Source organism: Uloborus diversus, chromosome 3 (assembly GCF_026930045.1).
Source record: "Uloborus diversus isolate 005 chromosome 3, Udiv.v.3.1, whole genome shotgun sequence".
NCBI classification, from domain to species: domain Eukaryota; kingdom Metazoa; phylum Arthropoda; class Arachnida; order Araneae; family Uloboridae; genus Uloborus; species Uloborus diversus.
Genome location: NC_072733.1, coordinates 3,959,634 through 3,978,039, shown reverse-complemented (window position 1 = coordinate 3,978,039; position 18,406 = coordinate 3,959,634). Strand labels below are relative to the sequence as shown.

The 18,406-nt window shown below is 35.4% G+C and overlaps 1 protein-coding gene across 1 annotated transcript in view; it reads right to left on the bottom strand.

Moving 5' to 3' along the window:
* Positions 1–18,406, bottom strand: part of LOC129218181 (sushi, von Willebrand factor type A, EGF and pentraxin domain-containing protein 1-like) — a 100,520-nt gene that overhangs the window by 49,430 nt on the left and 32,684 nt on the right. Inside the window, exons 3-5 of the mRNA XM_054852399.1 lie at positions 12,838–13,020; positions 12,650–12,739; positions 4,034–4,159 (exon numbers count right to left, since the gene is read on the bottom strand). Of these exons, the coding sequence (XP_054708374.1) occupies positions 4,034–4,159; positions 12,650–12,739; positions 12,838–13,020 (399 nt within the window). The remainder of the gene's footprint in view (positions 1–4,033; positions 4,160–12,649; positions 12,740–12,837; positions 13,021–18,406) is intronic.

Genomic DNA, 18,406 nt, shown 5'->3' with positions numbered 1-18,406 from the left:
GAATGTTTGAAAAATTAGTCGAAGACATTTTTCTGAAGGCATTACAAACACTATTTCACCAAATGGTAGAAAAATTTAAGCAATATTTCTGCAGTTAATGGAGCATCTTAAGGGATGTCCGTCCTGCATCACATCAGCACCTCCCAAACTTATTTTTCTATTTTTATTCATCCAAAACAACATTTGAAATAGACTGTGTTTGCAAAAAGCCTCTAATGTATTTTGTTACATGATGATAAACCCAATGTGGAAGTAGAAGATGAAGAATATGAATAGGATTATGATTTGTTATCTGTGTTTTGTGTAAATATTAATAAATAAATCCACTTCATTGTCCATTTTTGTAAATTTACTTCTCTTTTTCACTTTTTCAACCTATTATTTACTTAGAACTCAATTTTTAGATTTTTAAATATTGTTTTGAATTTATATCTATGTTTTTAAAAATCAGTTTTTACCATGTGGGAAAAACATAGTATTTCCCAGAACGGTAATTACCGGTTTTTACTATTGTATTTACCTGTTATTAATATGAGATGGGAAAACCGGGCCAACCTTGATTTGAACTCCGTAGAATATGTGCGATATGTTGGAACTGCAAATAAAATGCTGAAATTATCTCGTAATTTGGACGATTTGCGTCATCAAATCCATAGCAAGCGCCTTAGACTTGATGCAACGCTTCTGTAAAACCTCGTGTGGGGACCCCCTTCCGACCCGAAGGCAGGCGGTTATCAAGTCCAGAGTCGGACTTATACGCTATTAACCCCTTCAGACCTGGTGTCCGGTATACCGGACATACACTTTAAACAGCTGCTAATCATTTAATAATTGATTTAATTAGTTGATTTTTTTTTTTTTTTTTTTTTTTGTAGTTGACTCTTTACATTCTACTTATTATAATCTGTGAAAAAAAAATTCGTTTTGGGATTGACAACACTGACATATAAGGATTGAGATATAGAGAGTGGCTCATTTTTCCAACCATGGATTTTCATCTGAAAAGCGAGGTTTTTTCCTCATTTTTTTAAAAATATATAATCTTTAATTAATCGTTTCAAGCGCTTATATTATGTCTTATAATTGTTTGTAGAACATTTCATAATGAAGTTCGTTCGGTATTTTATCGTTTTTGTATATGAAATATTGATTTCAAAAATATAAGTCCGGAATATTGGACGTGCCATAACTCTTTTAATTTTTCTCCTACAAACTCAAAACTTTGTCTATAAGATACCCTTTACCATAGTACACTGTGTGCCAAATATCAACATTTTTGGTCCAATATTTCATAATTCCGACTGAAGGAGTTAAAGGAAGCTATTCATGATATATCTAGGGGTTACTCATTTTTTGTACAGTCAGCTTTTGTCAGGATGCTGATCCATATTCTTTTGAAATTGAAATAAATTAAAATGCTATAACTTGTACCCTCCATTTTTCGTGCCAGAAATATTTTTACAAGTAAAATATTGAAGTAATCACTTAAGTTTTATTCTTGTTTAGTTGTTTACCCGGTCCTTAGGCAGTATCGAATTTTTATAAGTTTTTCCCTAGATTGACAAGCGTTTTCTGCATTAGGTTAATGGTAGTCAAAAATGTTTTCGAAAAAACATTTTGGATGAATGAAATGAGGTCAGAGGTAGAACTAATGTATTTTTGACGTGTTACAAAATTCTTTCCTATATCATACACAGTGTGATCTAAAAATAACCGAACAGTTTAGTGATAGACCAAAATAAGCTTGGTAAAATGTTTTAAAGCTAGTATTTATTCAAATAAGGATCCATTAAACTCAATATAATGTTTTGAATGATCAACCATTTTGTCCATGGACATATTGAATTTGGTTTCGGGAACGTTCTTCGGCACGTAATGGTTGATTGAATGGCTGGAACATCGTCACAAAAAGTCCCTTTCATTGAAGTTTTCAATTTCGGGAGCAGAAAATAGATTTGTGTCCTCGATCACCCTCCGTATTCCCCTGATCTATCAATCTGTGACTATCTTCAGCTAGAATAGCGGGTATAAGCACACAGCAGATGATTTTTGATAAACAGGTCACTTGTAAACAAAGAAACATTTATTATTGTTGCGATCTTTATGGAACTTACGATCTAAAGTAATCGAAATTTCAAAATCCATTCGGAGGCAAAAAGAATAAAATTTCCCAATGTTAGTTTGAGAGCATTTAGCACCTTTTTAATAATGTGTCCCCTTAGATGATCCATCCTATAGTACAGTTGCGTCCAAAATCAGGAAAGATAATTATTAAGTCCATTTAAAATTAATTATTTGATTGGTTCAAAGCCATTTGGTAATTTAAGGTTATGTTGAGCCACGTCAGAAATGGGACGTGGCTTGAAGTGACCCTATTTTAACTATAAAATAAGTCCTTTAATTTATTTTTACTACTTTTCTATATATATAAAAATGAATGTTTGTCTGTATGTCATCCATGAACTCAAAAACTACCCGGCAGATTTGGCTGAAACTTTCACCGTTTGTTATTTGTGGTACTGGGAATGTTTATAGACCAGTTCGAAAAAAATCCGATCGATAGTTCCTTTTTTATTCCAATTTAAGTCACAATCCATTGGATAAATACGAATAAAATTATCGGCTACAGAAATTAATTCGCGTGAAAGATCTCATTGATAAGAAGTTAGCTGTTGCCATTTTTTTGAGTTTGAAGAAATAAATTCTTTCTTTATTGTTTTATGGCTTTTCATGCAACGGGGGGATTTAAAACTTTCTATTTGATATTTTTAGCGATTGATTGATCTTGCAAACTGCGTGAGTACAAAATTTGAGTATAGTCACGGCTTCACTTGATACCTGGACCGATTATTATGAAAATTGCTATATATATGTATTTTTAAACTGAGAAGGTGCATAATATGCTCATTGAAGCCACTCGCCACCAGGTGGCACTGCAGAGTAGCAACTTCTGCCCCGTTCAACCGATTGTCATGAAAATCAGTATAATGATGTATTTTTTTGTTGGCGTAGCAACGCGCGTCGGGTACAGCTAGTATTACAATAAATCTACTATTAAAACCTGTCGTCTTAACCACGTCTGTCCGTGTGTCAGCAAATCTATCTCCTCCGGACTGTGAATGTCTACTAGGTCAATACTGGTATCATTGGGTGACATCCAGGGGAAGCCATTCCACCCTGTCTCACCCCTATAAACTTTTGATTGTGAGAACCTCTTCCACCCGACACCTTAATCCCCTGGGCTTGCTCTACGCCGCTCATTTACCTTAGGGGGTTAGCTTTAAAAGTTACCACAGACTACATTTCAGTTGTGAAGGGGGGGGGGGAATAGGGAAAAGTCTCGACGAAAAGTTGTTTGGCGAGAGAGACGCAGCCGGGGAAGGTTAACAGAAGGAAAATTTATCGCATCTCAATTGCGCTTTTAATTCTTCCTCGAAATTTATTTTCGAACCCAACGGAGATTGAAACTAATACTTTTTAATGTACCAAAGATATTTAGTGTTATAAGTAGAACAGCTTCATAGGAAATACTAGTTATTTTACTGAAAATAGTAATCTTTACGGCAGCTAAATAAAATTTCTGATTGCTGAAAATTCCTCCTTTGTACTTCACAAAGCATCACAGTGTTTATATTATTCGTAACATCGCATATTTAATTAAAATGCTAAAAGAATGCCAAGAGCAATTTCAAAAATAGCGTCCAAGCAGTAACTTCAGATTTACTGAACGATGCTATGAGCTGCTTACAAGATTAGCAATATTTTTTGTTTCAAAATAAGGAGTAGAAGACCTATTTAGTGACCTGGCCGGGAGAATGCAGCACTAGGCCTGCAACTTTTTATTATTATTATTATTTATTTATTTATTTTTCTTTGTTTAAGTTTAAAATACTAAAAGCAGTTGAAGAGGCATTAAGTTGCCACTCACATGGCTGAAAGTTACCATGAGTGACTGTATTTCATCTTTGCATAAAATTCCACAAAAATATTTAAGCATTTATGTTTCAGTTCATAAAAATGAAAAATACACTACCATTAGGACGATATGCCTTCACTTCACAGATTCTGAAATTATGAAGACCTTGGTTTAAATCTATTATATATATGCGATTTCCAGCTGCAGCTTTGGGACAGAACATCACAATGGATCTCTCTTCGTCTGAATTTAAGAAATAAAAAAGCAACAATTCAATAAATCTCGCAAAATAAAAAAAATAACTCACAAACATTTAAAAAACTAAATTATCGAAAAACCCATATTTCAATATTGAAACTTCGAACAACGGCAACCCTATGATTGGACCATTTTTGCTTGGGCAGCCTTAAACCATTGGTTTTGTAATATTTTTACCTAGGGGAGAGTTCCCCAAAACGAGATAGGCGGGCAAAACGGGATATTGAGCCTCGGAGCTTGACTGGCAGTGCTATTTCGCGGGAGACAGGCTAAACTGGTTCCCGACCGCCATGACAGCATTCTCAGTTAATCTCTCAACGCTCTCTCTCTCTCTCTCTAGCCACGTGTTTCGCAAAGAAATATTTTTTCAAAGTTTTCAAGTTTGATTTTTACTTACTTTGTACTTTCTTGACAGCAGAACAACTGTCCTTGTACATGAAATACACCGCCAGCTCAGTCAATTCCAGCCGAGGACTGCAGTTTCGTGCTTATTAGCACTCATCAGCCCGGCATAGGAAAGTGACTCAGCTGGAGATGGAAAACCTCTTAAGGAAGCCAAGAGTGCCAAACAAACTGGTAGCTAATATAGAATTAGCACTGACCAGACGAGTGACCGAAACAATGGTTCGGTTCAACTCGAATATTGCGGTGTATTTCATGTATTTCTGCCTTAGCCCTGGCTATAGGGCGGTAACTTACTGAATATAACTGTCCTTGTGATACTCCGTCCTTCGGAACGATTCCGGTAAGTACTGCGTTTTGTTCATAGCTCTTTTATAACAACAATTACATGTATTTAAATAATGCTAGTGAGTGACGGTTCACGGGTCAGCCATTTATGTTGTCAAAAGCATCACAGTCGAGCAAAACGGGATACTTTTGGGGTGCCCAAAACGAGATACAATTTTGGTGTGTCCCGTTTTACCCGACCATTTCCATTAATGTTTTGGAAATGTGTTTAAGTTATTTTAATTGAAATAAGTAATGAATTAAAATATGTATAAACAATTAAGAATTTATTTTAATTTTAAATAATTATATTTTGGAAATAAAATAATTTACTTTACATTTGGAATTTAAATAATTGTCCTGAGTTATGTACAAAATTTAGTTATAGGTTAAAACTATATGTCAGAAAAACGTTTTGACAAAAAATTCACGTTTTAAATTCAAAGAACTTACGTTTTTTTAAACCTTTTTTTAGGGGACGGCTTCTACAAAGATAAACCAGAAAACTAACGTTGTGTGCACTATAATATTATAAAAACATAACCTAATCACAACTAAACTTTGATCATATTTTCTTTGGCAATTTTTAAAAAGCTAACAATTTATTTTGGTTTCAGAATACAAGATGCCTCGCAATTATCAGCGAACTTTGTCTAGAAATAGCTGGAATGAGCAGAGCATGGCAGAGGCTGTTCGAGAAGTTTTAGAAGGGAGGATGAGTTTTCTGAAAGCTGCCCATTCATTTAATGTCCCCAAATCTACACTAGAGAGAAAATTGAAAAAAGCTCGCATAAATGCTTTGAAACCAGAACTGGCTGCAGGTAAAAAAGCTGGGCACGCTTGAAAACGTCTTTACTGCAGACCAGGAAAAACAGCTAGATCAGAATGTACTGATAAAAGAAGAAAGGCTCTTTGGAATTACCCTAACCGACATCAGAATCCTAGCTTTTGAACTGAAATTAACAATATTCAGCCCTGTTTAAACACCGTTAAAAAATGGCGGGTAAGCACTGGTTGTACAATTTTCTTGGAAGAAATTAAACCCTTAGTCTGAGAAACCCTGAAGCTACATCGATGACTAGAGCAAAAGGTTTCAATCGCGTTGCCGTGGAAAAGAACGAGAAAGAACTCAAAAGCTGAAAAAAGGGCTGCCAAAACAAGTCTCTTGAATGTTCCGAAGACAAAACAAACGAGGCGTGAAAGAAAATCAAGTGGAGATGCAAAACAGGAAGACTAAGTTAAAAAATGTTACTTTGAACCTGAAAAAAAAAAAAAACACTTATCATTTGCAAAAATTGGAAAAAATAGACAACATAAGAGAACCCAAAAAGAAGAAAAAAAAAATTCATCAGTTAGCCAAGGTTGGACGTCGTCGTTTTCAGAAGATGAAGCTGAAAAGGATGAAGCATTGTATTTTCTGCAACGCTCTGTATCTTGAATCGAAATCTGAAGAAGGCTGGATATAATGCTCGATCTGCCATGGATGGGTCCACGAAGCCTGTTCCAAAGCAGAAGGCGATTTCCGTGTTATGTAATTTTTCAAATTTACAATTAAAAAGTTTATTCCTATAAAAACGTAGCCAATTTTTGTTCTAAAAACTAAATCAAAAGTAAAATCAGTAAAAACCTAATAACTTACAAATCCCTATCCCTTTTTACCCACCCTTGGTTGGGTAAAACGGGATCGTGTAAGACTTTGTGAAACCAGTATTTTTCACATAAATATTATTGAACAAATGTGACAAAGCTATTTTAAATAGTTGAAAAGGTGTATATTTTATAATGACGTCTAATTTTGGAACGTACCTTGTACCCAATAAGAAATAAAGTGAAGAATAGATAAGCTATCCCGTTTTGGGGTACTTTCCCCTACACTTTTTTATAAACTTATGATGAAACTCGATGAGGGTAAAGTACTTGATTTTAGCCCCTGACAACCCAGGTTAGGGACCGAAAAAAGGTAGGTAACCTTACTTTAACGTTTTCTTTTCAGCTTTTACTCTTCATTTATGACAATTTTCGGAAACTCGATATGGGTAAATTACTCATTTTTTGGCATTTTTTAGCCTCTGGCAACCCGCTTAGGGACCAGGAAAAGGTAGACGACCTTACTTTAGTGTTTTATTTGCAGCTTTTACTCTTCATTTAAGACAAGTATTTTCGGAAACTTGATGAGAGGTAAATTATCTCCCTCTTTGGAAACCTTTCATCCACTGACCTGATTAGGGACCCACTACAATGATTAGGGACCCGGAAAAGATAGGCAACCTTTCTTAAACGTTTTATTTCCATCTTTTACTCTTCATTTATGAAAACAGTTTTCGAAACTCGATGAGGGTAAATTGCTCATTTTTAGGCACCTTTCAACCATAGAGAAGAGTTGAATTGGAGGTCAGGGGCGGATCTAAAGGGGGGCCATGGGGGCCATGGCCCCTCCCAAAGCCTTGTGATTGTAGGATTTTTTTTTAAAGGAAAAAAAATGAAAATATTATGAGACAATAACAAAATTTAAGACATGTTTTTTACATTAAAAGAAATTTCAGCCTTAATTGGGAGAGAAATTATATCTCTCTCCTCGAAAAAGAACTATTATTCCCAAAATTGTGCTCCTTCGTTTACATCATATCTTGATTCCAACTTTAGACGCTTGGACGTTCTCCAAATGCTGTTGTCCTCAGAGTCACCTATTGCTCACGAGACCAATGAGAGCCTAAATTTGCGTATTTATGGCTTAAATTTCGAAGTTTTTCGGAGAGAGAGCTCACGAATACTCCATCGCTTTCTGTAATCCGCGCAAAAATAGCTTAAAATTAGATTTCTAGAGCCTCTTAGGTAAAATATTTCTAGAAAGGGGGGATTCCAAGCACACACCCTCACTCTCCCTTTAGAATCATTCATTTTGATAAAGTTTCTCGAGAGTTTGTTCAAAAATTTTGGATGGCCCCTCCCAAAATGATCGGCTGGATCCGCCACTGTTGGAGGTAGTGAAGACTTTTTTTCGCTAAGCAAAGACCCCCAAGTCACGTGATAGATTTTAAAGCAAAGCATTGGAAGAAATCAATTTTCTTTTCTTAGTTTCACGCAAAATGTGTCAACCATTCGTCGTTGTTGAGTCACATGTCTTGGAGTCTTTGCGTCAGCTTTTGCTTAGCCAGTGATTGGACTTGTTCCCTCCACTTTAATTACGGCTCTAAGCTTTCAACCCCTGGCAACCCTGATCATTTCACGTGAAAGAAGTAGAAATTCTTACTTTCGCGTTTTATTTACAACTTTTAATCTTCATCTATGGTAACAATTCTAGGACTCGACCGATGCATCGGCGCCGATGGTTCAACAACTTAGCCATCGGCATCGGCGGCCGATGCTAACATGCAGGAAACATCGGCCCATCGGCCTTAAAAAACATCAAAAAGCCGATGGAATTGGCCGATGTTTTTGAAAAAAAAAGGACCTTTGTCGTTTTACATTTTAATGCAAAGTAAAGGGAGTTATTGTTTTCATATAAAATTGCTTACTTGAATTTCAGTATGAATTTCTATTTTAGTCACCCCTGAAAGAGTTTTTAATACTGCATTCAGGTACCAAACAAGTTAATTGTTGCGTTGTTTCTTGCGACTGGATGTACGTATTTATCTCTCATAAGTCATAACTCAAAAATGGTTCCCTTTTTGTTTTCGATCGGGTGTTCTAAAAGCCTATTTACTCATTTTTTGTGGCTATTAATTACTTATTTCAATAGAAAACTAATATAGCGTCTCAAACTGACGATCATTTGGTGATATATTGCCGAATTGGACACTATGGAAACAAATATGAGATGGCGAAACCGGTTTGTTTCAATTTGTTAGTTTCCCGTTAAACCGACGGTAATTTTTCGATATTTGTAATATGAATCACAGTAATGCAGTCTTTTCTGTATCGCTTCGGCGGAGCTACAAGTTTGAGGCCCGTCGAAATTTATTTTGGAACAGAAGTTGTAAAACATTTATCACAAGCATTTTTGTAACTCCTACGGTTCCCCTATGGTTATGGGACCTCTCGCGCAATTGCAACATTTGCTATGTTTCAAATTCGCCACTGCACGTCAAAACAAACTCGGGTGCAAGTTTTAAAAGGGTTTTTCTGCTCAATGTTTATGATTATTTTGAACTCTATTTTTTACGACTATTTTTGTAATTCCGAGAACGCTTGCGTGCCCCTCCTCCCATTCCCTCAATTTCCGAAATTAAACTCGAGTTGTAGTTCTGATTTTGTTTAAAACTAACACCATTCATAAAATTAGAGATTTTTTTTTTTCAAGCTTTATCTATTGTTTAGGAAGAATTTAGAGCATTAATGTAAAAAAATGATTCAAGACTTTTTGAATGGTGACTAATTCGGAAATCAACGGGACTTCTGAATTTTTTCTTCGGAAGTCCTGAAGTAGATTCAGAAACTCTTCCGAGGCGTTGGTAGCGGTTCTGCACTAAAAAAATGAGGCTGGAGTTGGGGCCGAAGTTTAATGTTGTGAGTTACTCCAAAATCAGAGGGTGCCCCCCCCCCCTAACATACTCGGGGGTTAGGGCATCCTCGACGTTGATGCACCCTCGTCGTTTGAAGCATTTCTTAAATATTTAGCGATTATTTATTTTGGTCATGAAATGTCATTTTGCGCATTTCTTATACTTGTTTCACTAATATTTCGTGATGCGCCATCTTTTTTGCATCATTAATAGCGATAGACTTTTTTCTTTCTGTTGTAAGTAACTATTTTTATGTATTTATATAAAATCAATGAATAAGTTATTTTCGTTTTCATCATATTTTTAATAATATGTTTTAGAAAAGTTTCAAGGATTTTCTATTTATGCAATTTTTTAAAATTCCAGAAAATTATTGTTAAATTGAAAAATTTAATTTGAACTTGATTGTAGTGCTTTATAAAAGATTATAAAATCAAATTGTTCAATATTACGTGTGTAAACATCAGATCGAGTAGTATATGTGTTCAGTTATTAGCTTTGCGTAAATATTGAGTTTGTTTATTGTAGCCGCGTGTTAAGAACCTCGCTCTTTTCATGGCTATTTCTTTTTTCCGCAAAATTTATGTCACTGTTATAGATTTTATGAAAAATGCAAACTTTTCTGTTCATAAATTTTAAAAAAGTATAAAAATATTCTTATTATTATTTAATATTGTAATTTATCTGTTACCTTTTTGTTTAATTTGATGACTAAAAAATGTCTACGTGCAATCTTTCCACTTTAATTGCGTAATTTGTTGACGGTTTCATAGTTTTATTCTTTTTTTGGATGATTAAACAACATAATTTAATGTTTTTTAACTGTTTAGTGTACCTAAATCCATACATTATTACAATATTACTGAAATCATAGTTATATGTTCAGTTAAAAGAAAAAAAAAATCGATTGGTTACTAAACAGTCTCTTTGTTTTTCTTCCTTTTTTTTTTTTTTTTTTTTTTTTTTTTTTTTTTTTTTTGGGCTGTTGTTTTTGTCTTCCATCATACAGCAGTCATAAAAGGAGAAGCATAACTACACCCTATACAGATTGTACGTAGTACGATCCAAAAGTTCGGAAGACAAGCTGCATAAAACCTTACCCAGAATAGTTCACATCACCGAAGCACATCCACCTTCAAAAGGTTACCTAGAGGGACTATGTACTTCTGCCAGTGTTCATATAACTTTTGGAAACACTCCTGGAAGTCATTTTTCGCTACTTTTGTGATGCAGCTTTATCCTCGCCTGACGGAAGAAAGCGGCGTCCATACAAATGTTTTTTTGTTGGAAACAGGTAAAAGTCACACGGAGCTAAGTCCGACGAAACGTTACGTTATATGTTTTTCATATCAGAGTATTGACCAATCGAACCGTGCGTCCTCAACATGAAAGTCGCCATCTTCCCCACGATGAAGTTAAAACAGCAGCACAAGAGGCCTTACAGGAGGTTGCGATAAATGTCTTCCAGGAGTCCTTCAAAAAGCTATACGAACTTTGGAAGGAGTGCATAGTCGTTCAAGGTTACTATTTTGTAGATAGATGTACTTCGGTAATGTGAATCATTCAGGGTAAGGTTTTATACAACTTATCCTCGAACTTTTAGATCATACATCGTACGTATGAGTTTTCAACTAACTATTTCATAACGTTTTTGAGTGACACAAGTTTACGCGCATGAAAACATCACAAGAGAATTTGCGATAATTAACTAAGGAGGCGTTCAAAATGGACATTTCGGTCATCTATATGTTCTTAGGTACATATGCATGGACAGATGTGCCGAAAAAACTTGTGAAGTTTAAATTGAGTGATCGTAAAATAGAAATTTAGGTCGAAATAGGAATTTTTTTTTGTGTGTTTGTGATTACAATTCCTTGTTAGTAGAAAGGAAGTAAAGTGAAATGAGTCAATGATCCTTTAAATCCCTGACAATCTTATCAATTTATTTCTGTTTTTTTTTTTTTTTTTTTTTTTTTTTTTTTTTTTTTTTTTTTTGCCTTCGGCCAACGGCATCGGCCATCGGCAATCGGCCATCTTTGAACAATCGGCCAACAATCGGCATCGGCCCATCGGCCAAAAAATGCCATCGGTCGAGCCCTAAACAATTCCTGGATACTCGATGGTGGGATCTTAGACTAAGATCACCGTGAACAAATTCAAAAAATGGGAAGTATCACATATTCGCTTACAGGCGTTAAGTTGAATGCTTTGCAAAATTACTATTTAAGTAACATAACTCAACTTTGCGCCTTCCCCATTACCCAAAAAAGAAGTAAATATTGCTCATAGCTCAACTTATCAGAACCACACTATAAACATAGGTGCTACTCTATATAGAAGTACCCATGACTGGCAATGTGATTTTTCCACCTTTGAATTCAAGTTGTATACCTAACAAACTTGTCAGTCACTGCTTTTCAGAAGTATGTAACCTAGCTTTTTAAAGGAAAAGCCGCATCTATTGTAGCAAACAATTTTTCATGAATTTAATTCACTTTATGTAAGCAGTCTCCGATGACTGACACTGAACTTTTCGTTCCGGCCACCTCAGTCATCAATGACTGACACTTAAATTTCCGCTCAGGCAACTGGTTTCATCGGTGACTGAAAATATAAAATACGATATGAAACCATATATATATTGATAGTAATTTCAGGATCGAATCACTAACGTTCACTGCGCACTTGACCTGACCAGGAGCTTCTTACAAATGCGCGTGGCAGCTAACGTGTTCAAAGGAAACGGTAAACTCAAATTTTGGCGATTATATAAAAATCGTATAAAAACTTAAAGCTTACTTTTTCGTTAACTCAGCCCTATGTATATAGAAAGTTTGACAAAAAATATTTGAATATTTACTTTTATTAAACTACCTATTCAATAAATAGAATTTCATGGGGGGGAAAATGTAAAAACAGTCCATAATCTTATTTGATTAAAGTGAAACCCAACGTAAATAAAGCACAAATTTTGAAGAAAATACAGCATATAGCTATTTCAAGGCTACAATGAAGCCTCTTCATCAGTGCAAAAAGCTCACCAACACAACCGAAAGTCGCGAGAGTGTGTTGGTGAGCTTTCTGCACTGATGAAGAGGCTCTATTGTAGCCTTGAAATAGCTATATGCTGTACTTTCTCCAAAATTTGTGCTTTATTTACGTTGGGTTTCACTTTAATCAGATTGTAGCACAAAAATTATATGATTATTTTTCATTTAATCTTATTTCATAGCAGTAATTTTACCTGATTCTCCAACAGCTCCAGAATAGCCGTTACAAATTGTTTCTGTAATATTTTCTTTAATAACTACTTTGATGTTGACAGGCTCTTTACCTAGACGAATGAAATGACAAGAAAGTAAATATATTGTTGCACTGCCATCTTAACTGATTTCGCTTATACAGTTGTATAATTCAAAAAGCAATGCTTACGGTGAAACGTAATTTTTAGAGCTCTTATTTTTGCTGCCGGATCTACAAAGCCTTCCCAGAATGATTCATTCGTTTTCTGTGTAAAAATGCACGTAGTGTAATTTCCATCAATGGATGAAGCCGCATTTGCAGATTCCAAAGCACGAGGCACGAGGGCAGCTCCATTTATTGTAATCTGGTTATCTGTAGGAATAAACTGTTACAGGTTTTTTATAGATTTAAAAATTATGTTATTTTTATATCACAAAAGTTAGACGCGAAATTTAGAGCCTTTTTTTGGGGTGGGGGTGAAAAACTTGTGATATCTGGTGTGTTCGTAAAAAAATTCATAATATGTTAGCACTATTGCACTGTACTATGATTTTTTTTATCATAATTAGTACTACTGTACTATAAGAAAACAGTATATGTATAGTTTCTATTTCTCTTCAATCTGACTTGTTTGTCCTTGTGAAAGGTCAAAGTTTAAGGTCGTAAATATCTCGTTTAAGTACATGATCGTTTTGCCAATCAATAACTTCGAGACACTATTGTAGTTATTTTTAATATGATGTACTTTTAGATTCAGGTTAAGAAACCCATGACACCTATTCCACTTTTGAAGTTAAACGGTCTCAAAATTAATTTTAAGAAATTTTAATGTCAAAATGAAAGGTCAACTATTATGTAAGAATCTAAAACGATGAAGCAGATAGATGCATCTAAAACGACAATTCCAGAGATGCAAAAAAAAAAAAAAAAAAACTTAACCTTTGATTTGATGCAGTGATATTACGAAGATGAAGAACGAGGTACATAAAATTATGATCCAAGAAACACTATACAAGAGTTACGGAGGAAAGGTATAAAGAAATGGGGGGAGACGGGAAAAAAATCCATAAAAGCAAGAGTTTATGGAAGATTTATGAAAAGACATTGAAAAGTTAAAAACCCAAAAGGAAACCAGAAAGTTTTAACTTGCAAATAATGTTCGAGCTGATTTTAATCCCAGAAGTCCCACCTGTAGGAAGAAAAACAGAGATATTTTACTTGAGACCCAGATGAAGTTATAGTTCATTGAACTGTTAATGGGTAAAGATAAAGTGAAAGATCTTCCCACTCATAGCATGCTGCGAACGATGTACTCTGATGGTGAGGATTTGGAGCATAATATACTAATTATGTACGAAGTAGAAGTAGCTATGAAGAAGCTTAACAATAATAGGTCGACTGACACGACAACATCAAAGCTGAACTCTTTGAAATGAATGAAATGAGTCTAAACAATTCAAATCTAACAATGGTCTAATCCTGAATCTAAACAATGATCTAATTTGTAGCGTTTGGACACAGGAACATACAGGGTGTCCAGCAAAGGACTCCCTGATTTCAAAATTAGATATATCGAAAACAAAGGACGACATTGAAATAAAATAAACGGTATGTTTATTGTGAAACCCATACAAATCATATACAGGAACTCGTAAATTAATTGAAAAAATTGCTAACAGGTGGCGCTGCACAATGTAATTGCAATAGAAGTCTCCATAAATAGTGCTGCGAAGAGGTTAGTTGTTTCAGCAGTAGTTTAGTCTCTCAGATATGCTTTCATATACGCTACAAATTATCGTCCAACCTCTTCGCAGCACTGTTTATGGAGACTTTTATTGCAATTACAGCGTGCAGTGCCACCTGTTGGAACTTTTTAAAACTAATTTACAAGTTCCTGTATATGATTTTTTTGGTGATATTGGAATAAAATAAACATACCGTTTATTTTATTCCAATATCGTCCTTTGTTTTTGAGATATTTAATTTTGAAACCAGGGAGTCCTTTGCTGGACACCCTGTAGGAATATATGCTCACTGAGTGGGAGGAGGGATCTGTTTGTCGTATCTATAAGCAAGGCGACAAGTTAGAATGTGGTAATTATAACGAATTTCTTTGCCTAACACTGCGTACAAGATCTTCGCCATGATTTTATTCAACTGACTACAAAACTACGCCCCAAAAATCATTAGAAATTACCAGTGCGGATTTCAAACAACGATCGATCAAAACTACACACTACTAGTTTAAGCAGATAATGGGAGAAAACCAAGGAGGGAGATATTGACACCATTGAGAAGGAATACTAATGGAGGGAGCGACAGAAAAAGTCTCAGTGAGATAAGCTTGGAACCCAATGTTTCCCAGGTCAGGTGACTAGTTTGGCTGGGAAGTTGTCGCGTTTTGGCATGCAATCGCTCTTTTGATATTAAATATTTTTCAGACGACGGCACTAATTATGAAGTCGGGGCTACAAATCAGAGCTGCAGAGTTGTAGTGAAAATGATAGACTTTGGTTCCAACTCCTATACCTAAAACATTATCCGACACCGATTTCAACTCGGAGTTTAAAAATCTTCGGACTCTGACTCTTAGCGTCGAAATCAGTCCGGATCCGAGTCCGACTCCGCAGCCCTGCTACAAATTAAAGTTGCGGAGTCGGAAGTAAAATGACCGACTCCGAGAATTTTTGAGCATTCGACTCCGACTCTTTTTCTTCAAAATCAGTTCGACTCCGCCCCCGCATCCCTGCTACAAATTAGGGTTGCAGAGTCAGATGAAAAATAACAGACTCTAACTTCGAGAGTTTTAGATCCTTTGACTCCGATTCCTTTACCCAGAAACGCAGTCCGACTCCGACTCTTGCAGTTTATAAGGACTTAGACTCCTGACGCCGACTCTTTTACGCCAAAATCAGTCCAACTTCAACTCCGCAGGCCTGCAACAACCTAGGTTTGTGAAGTCGGAAGATAAATGACCGACTATAAAACGGGGAATTTTAGAACCTCCGACTCATTTACCCCAAAATTAGTCAGACTCCGATTTCGACTCGGAGTTTCAAAACCTTCGACCTCCGACTATTTTACTTAAAAATCAGTCCGACTCAGACTCTGCAGCCCTGCAAAATTAGGACTGTGGAGTCGGAAGAAACTGGCCGACTCCGACTCAGGGAATTTTAGAGCTTCCGACTCAGACTCCTTTACCCCAAAAGCAGTCTGAGTCAGATTTTGGAGTTTCAAAAACTTTGACCTTTGGCTCCAACTCTTGAACTTCAAAATCAGTCCGGCTCCGACTCCGCAGCACTGCGACAAATTTGGGTTGCGGAGTCGGAAGAAAAAGAACCGACTCCAACTCACAGGGAATTTTAGAGCCTTTAACTCCTACTCCGACTTTTTTACCCCAAAAGCAGTCAGACTCCGATTTTGACTCGGAGTTTCAAAACCTTCGAACTCCGACTCCGACCCTTTTACTTCAACTCCGACTCTGCAACCCTGCAACAATTTAGGGTTGCAAAGTCGGGAGAAAAAAGGCAGACCCCGACTCCGGGAATTTTAGAGCCTAAGACTCTGATTCTGAACTCGCAAGACTAGCAATCAGTAGTTATACACCAAGCTTACAAAAGTAACAGGTAACATACAGTGCAAATCTTTTAATAAGGATTGATTTCGGATGATTTAGATTTTGAATTGTTTCAGCACATAATGTAAATATTTATTTCATTTGTTGATATTATTATTTTGAATTTCAACTCTTAAACATTGATTGTTTACCAGAAGGTTTTTAGAATGAAGGTCTTTCTTCCTGTTTTAACTATCTACGTAAATAACTATTCGACAGTTATTAACATTACTAATTTATGTATAATTTTTGCACACATTTCTGGTAGATCGAGACAATTCGTGAAAATTAAAAGTATCTCTTTCTTTGGTAAAGTCTGCCCATCTCTGTTCAATTCAAATGAATATGTATTCTGAAAAAATATCGTCTGCTTTCGAAAAACAATATTTTTAAAACAGAAGATTAAAGCCAAGCCAAGTAAGAAGAAAACAAAGTAGAATAATTCAACCGCCCTATTTTTTAATTTATCGTCTGCGTAAATTTATTTTTATTATATTTTGGAAACAATTAAGAGTTGTTATTTTTTCTGAGAATATTAGATCGACCAAGTGTGTTGTGAGTAAGCGAAAGTTTTCAGCCTGAATTATAGTGATAAGTTTTTATGTTGTGCATCGGTGTAGTTAAATTGAGCGCGTGTGTGTGCTTTTTGAAAAATAGTATTGGAACTTTCTCTATGATTGTTATTAGAAGATTAACAGAGTTTTGAGCAATGCTGAAGAATCAGTTCTAAAAGGTATCGTTACTGATTATTGTTACTAGCAAAGTCAACGCTGCGAACTTTTTGCCAGTTTTAAATAAATAACGGGTACAAATACAGGCCTGTCATTCAAACTCCCCCTCCCCACTTCTTCCCGGATTTTAAAATATGATGTTACTGCATTTTTCATGTATTTTGATATTTATTCCTTGTAATGACGGTCATGTACAAATATATGTTTAAAGAGTTCTTTCATTGACTGAAAATTTATGAATTCTTGTGTCTTGTAATCAATGTTTTGAAATTATTTCATACGCAGGCACACTAGTATTCTAGTATTTAAATTAAAGCATAAAAGTAACAAATATTTATTTTCAAATCTAAAACTTGTTCTAAACGCATCCGTTGTTCACAGGAACTTGGCGAGAAGATACTCGCCAACAAAGCAAACGTACACAAATTACTCGAGAGCCGTTAAAATAATTACTAGTTAAGTAAAAAGTGTTTTTATGGAACTAAAATGTTATTTGCACTCATGATATACAATGTTTTATTACATTTATAGGTAAAATCAGTACAAAAATTTAAAAATTATAGGCAACTGTGAGAAGTGTACTCGTTGAATGCATATATATGTTATTTTTTTTCTTTATTTAGAAGTAAAAAACCTTTGTACATACCTAAGAAAAGTTACTGGATTTCCTGATATGGCTTTTTCTTCACAGTTTATAATGCTACAATACTGCACTATTGCTATAAATCTAATTTTTCCCTTCTACAGTTAAATGTTTTTATCATTCATGGCTTCAGCTAATGAAAACTTCTTCAGCGGTTACGGTCAACTAGAAATTGCTCCCCAGGTCACATGGTATGGTTGCCGTATCGGGATAGTAGGGTTGCACTCTCTCCATCTATTCCTTCTCAATGATTGACACCTACTACCTTTTTATTGACTTCAAAGTTGCTGATGATAGCGTCAACCGTGAAAAGCTATTGGAAGCGTTGGGAGTTTAACACGATGCGGGTCATTTAGGGGGTAATTGCCTTCCCCCCTCGCCTCTTCGGTTTGAGAAATTAATGTAATTACATACATGGTGGCATGAGTTTTGTTGTTTTTCGATATAATATACGTTGAATGTGCACGCTTTGACATCCTTGAAAAAATTAGAAATTACGGGCCTGTTTAGCCTCCCAAAGAAGCTAGTCAGTCCCATTAGAATAATTCTGAAAAGAGTTTCGAGGGAGAATAAAAATTTTGTCAAGTCTCTAAAAAAAATTTTTTTTACTGAAAAAGGCCTTCGACAAGGTGACGCTCTTTCTTGCCTACTATTTAACATCACTTTGATAAATACCATTTGAGACTGGGCAAAGAACTGCCCAGCTTCTTGCTTTTACCGACGATATTGATATCATTGAAACATCAAAAAGCTCTGTTATTAACGTTT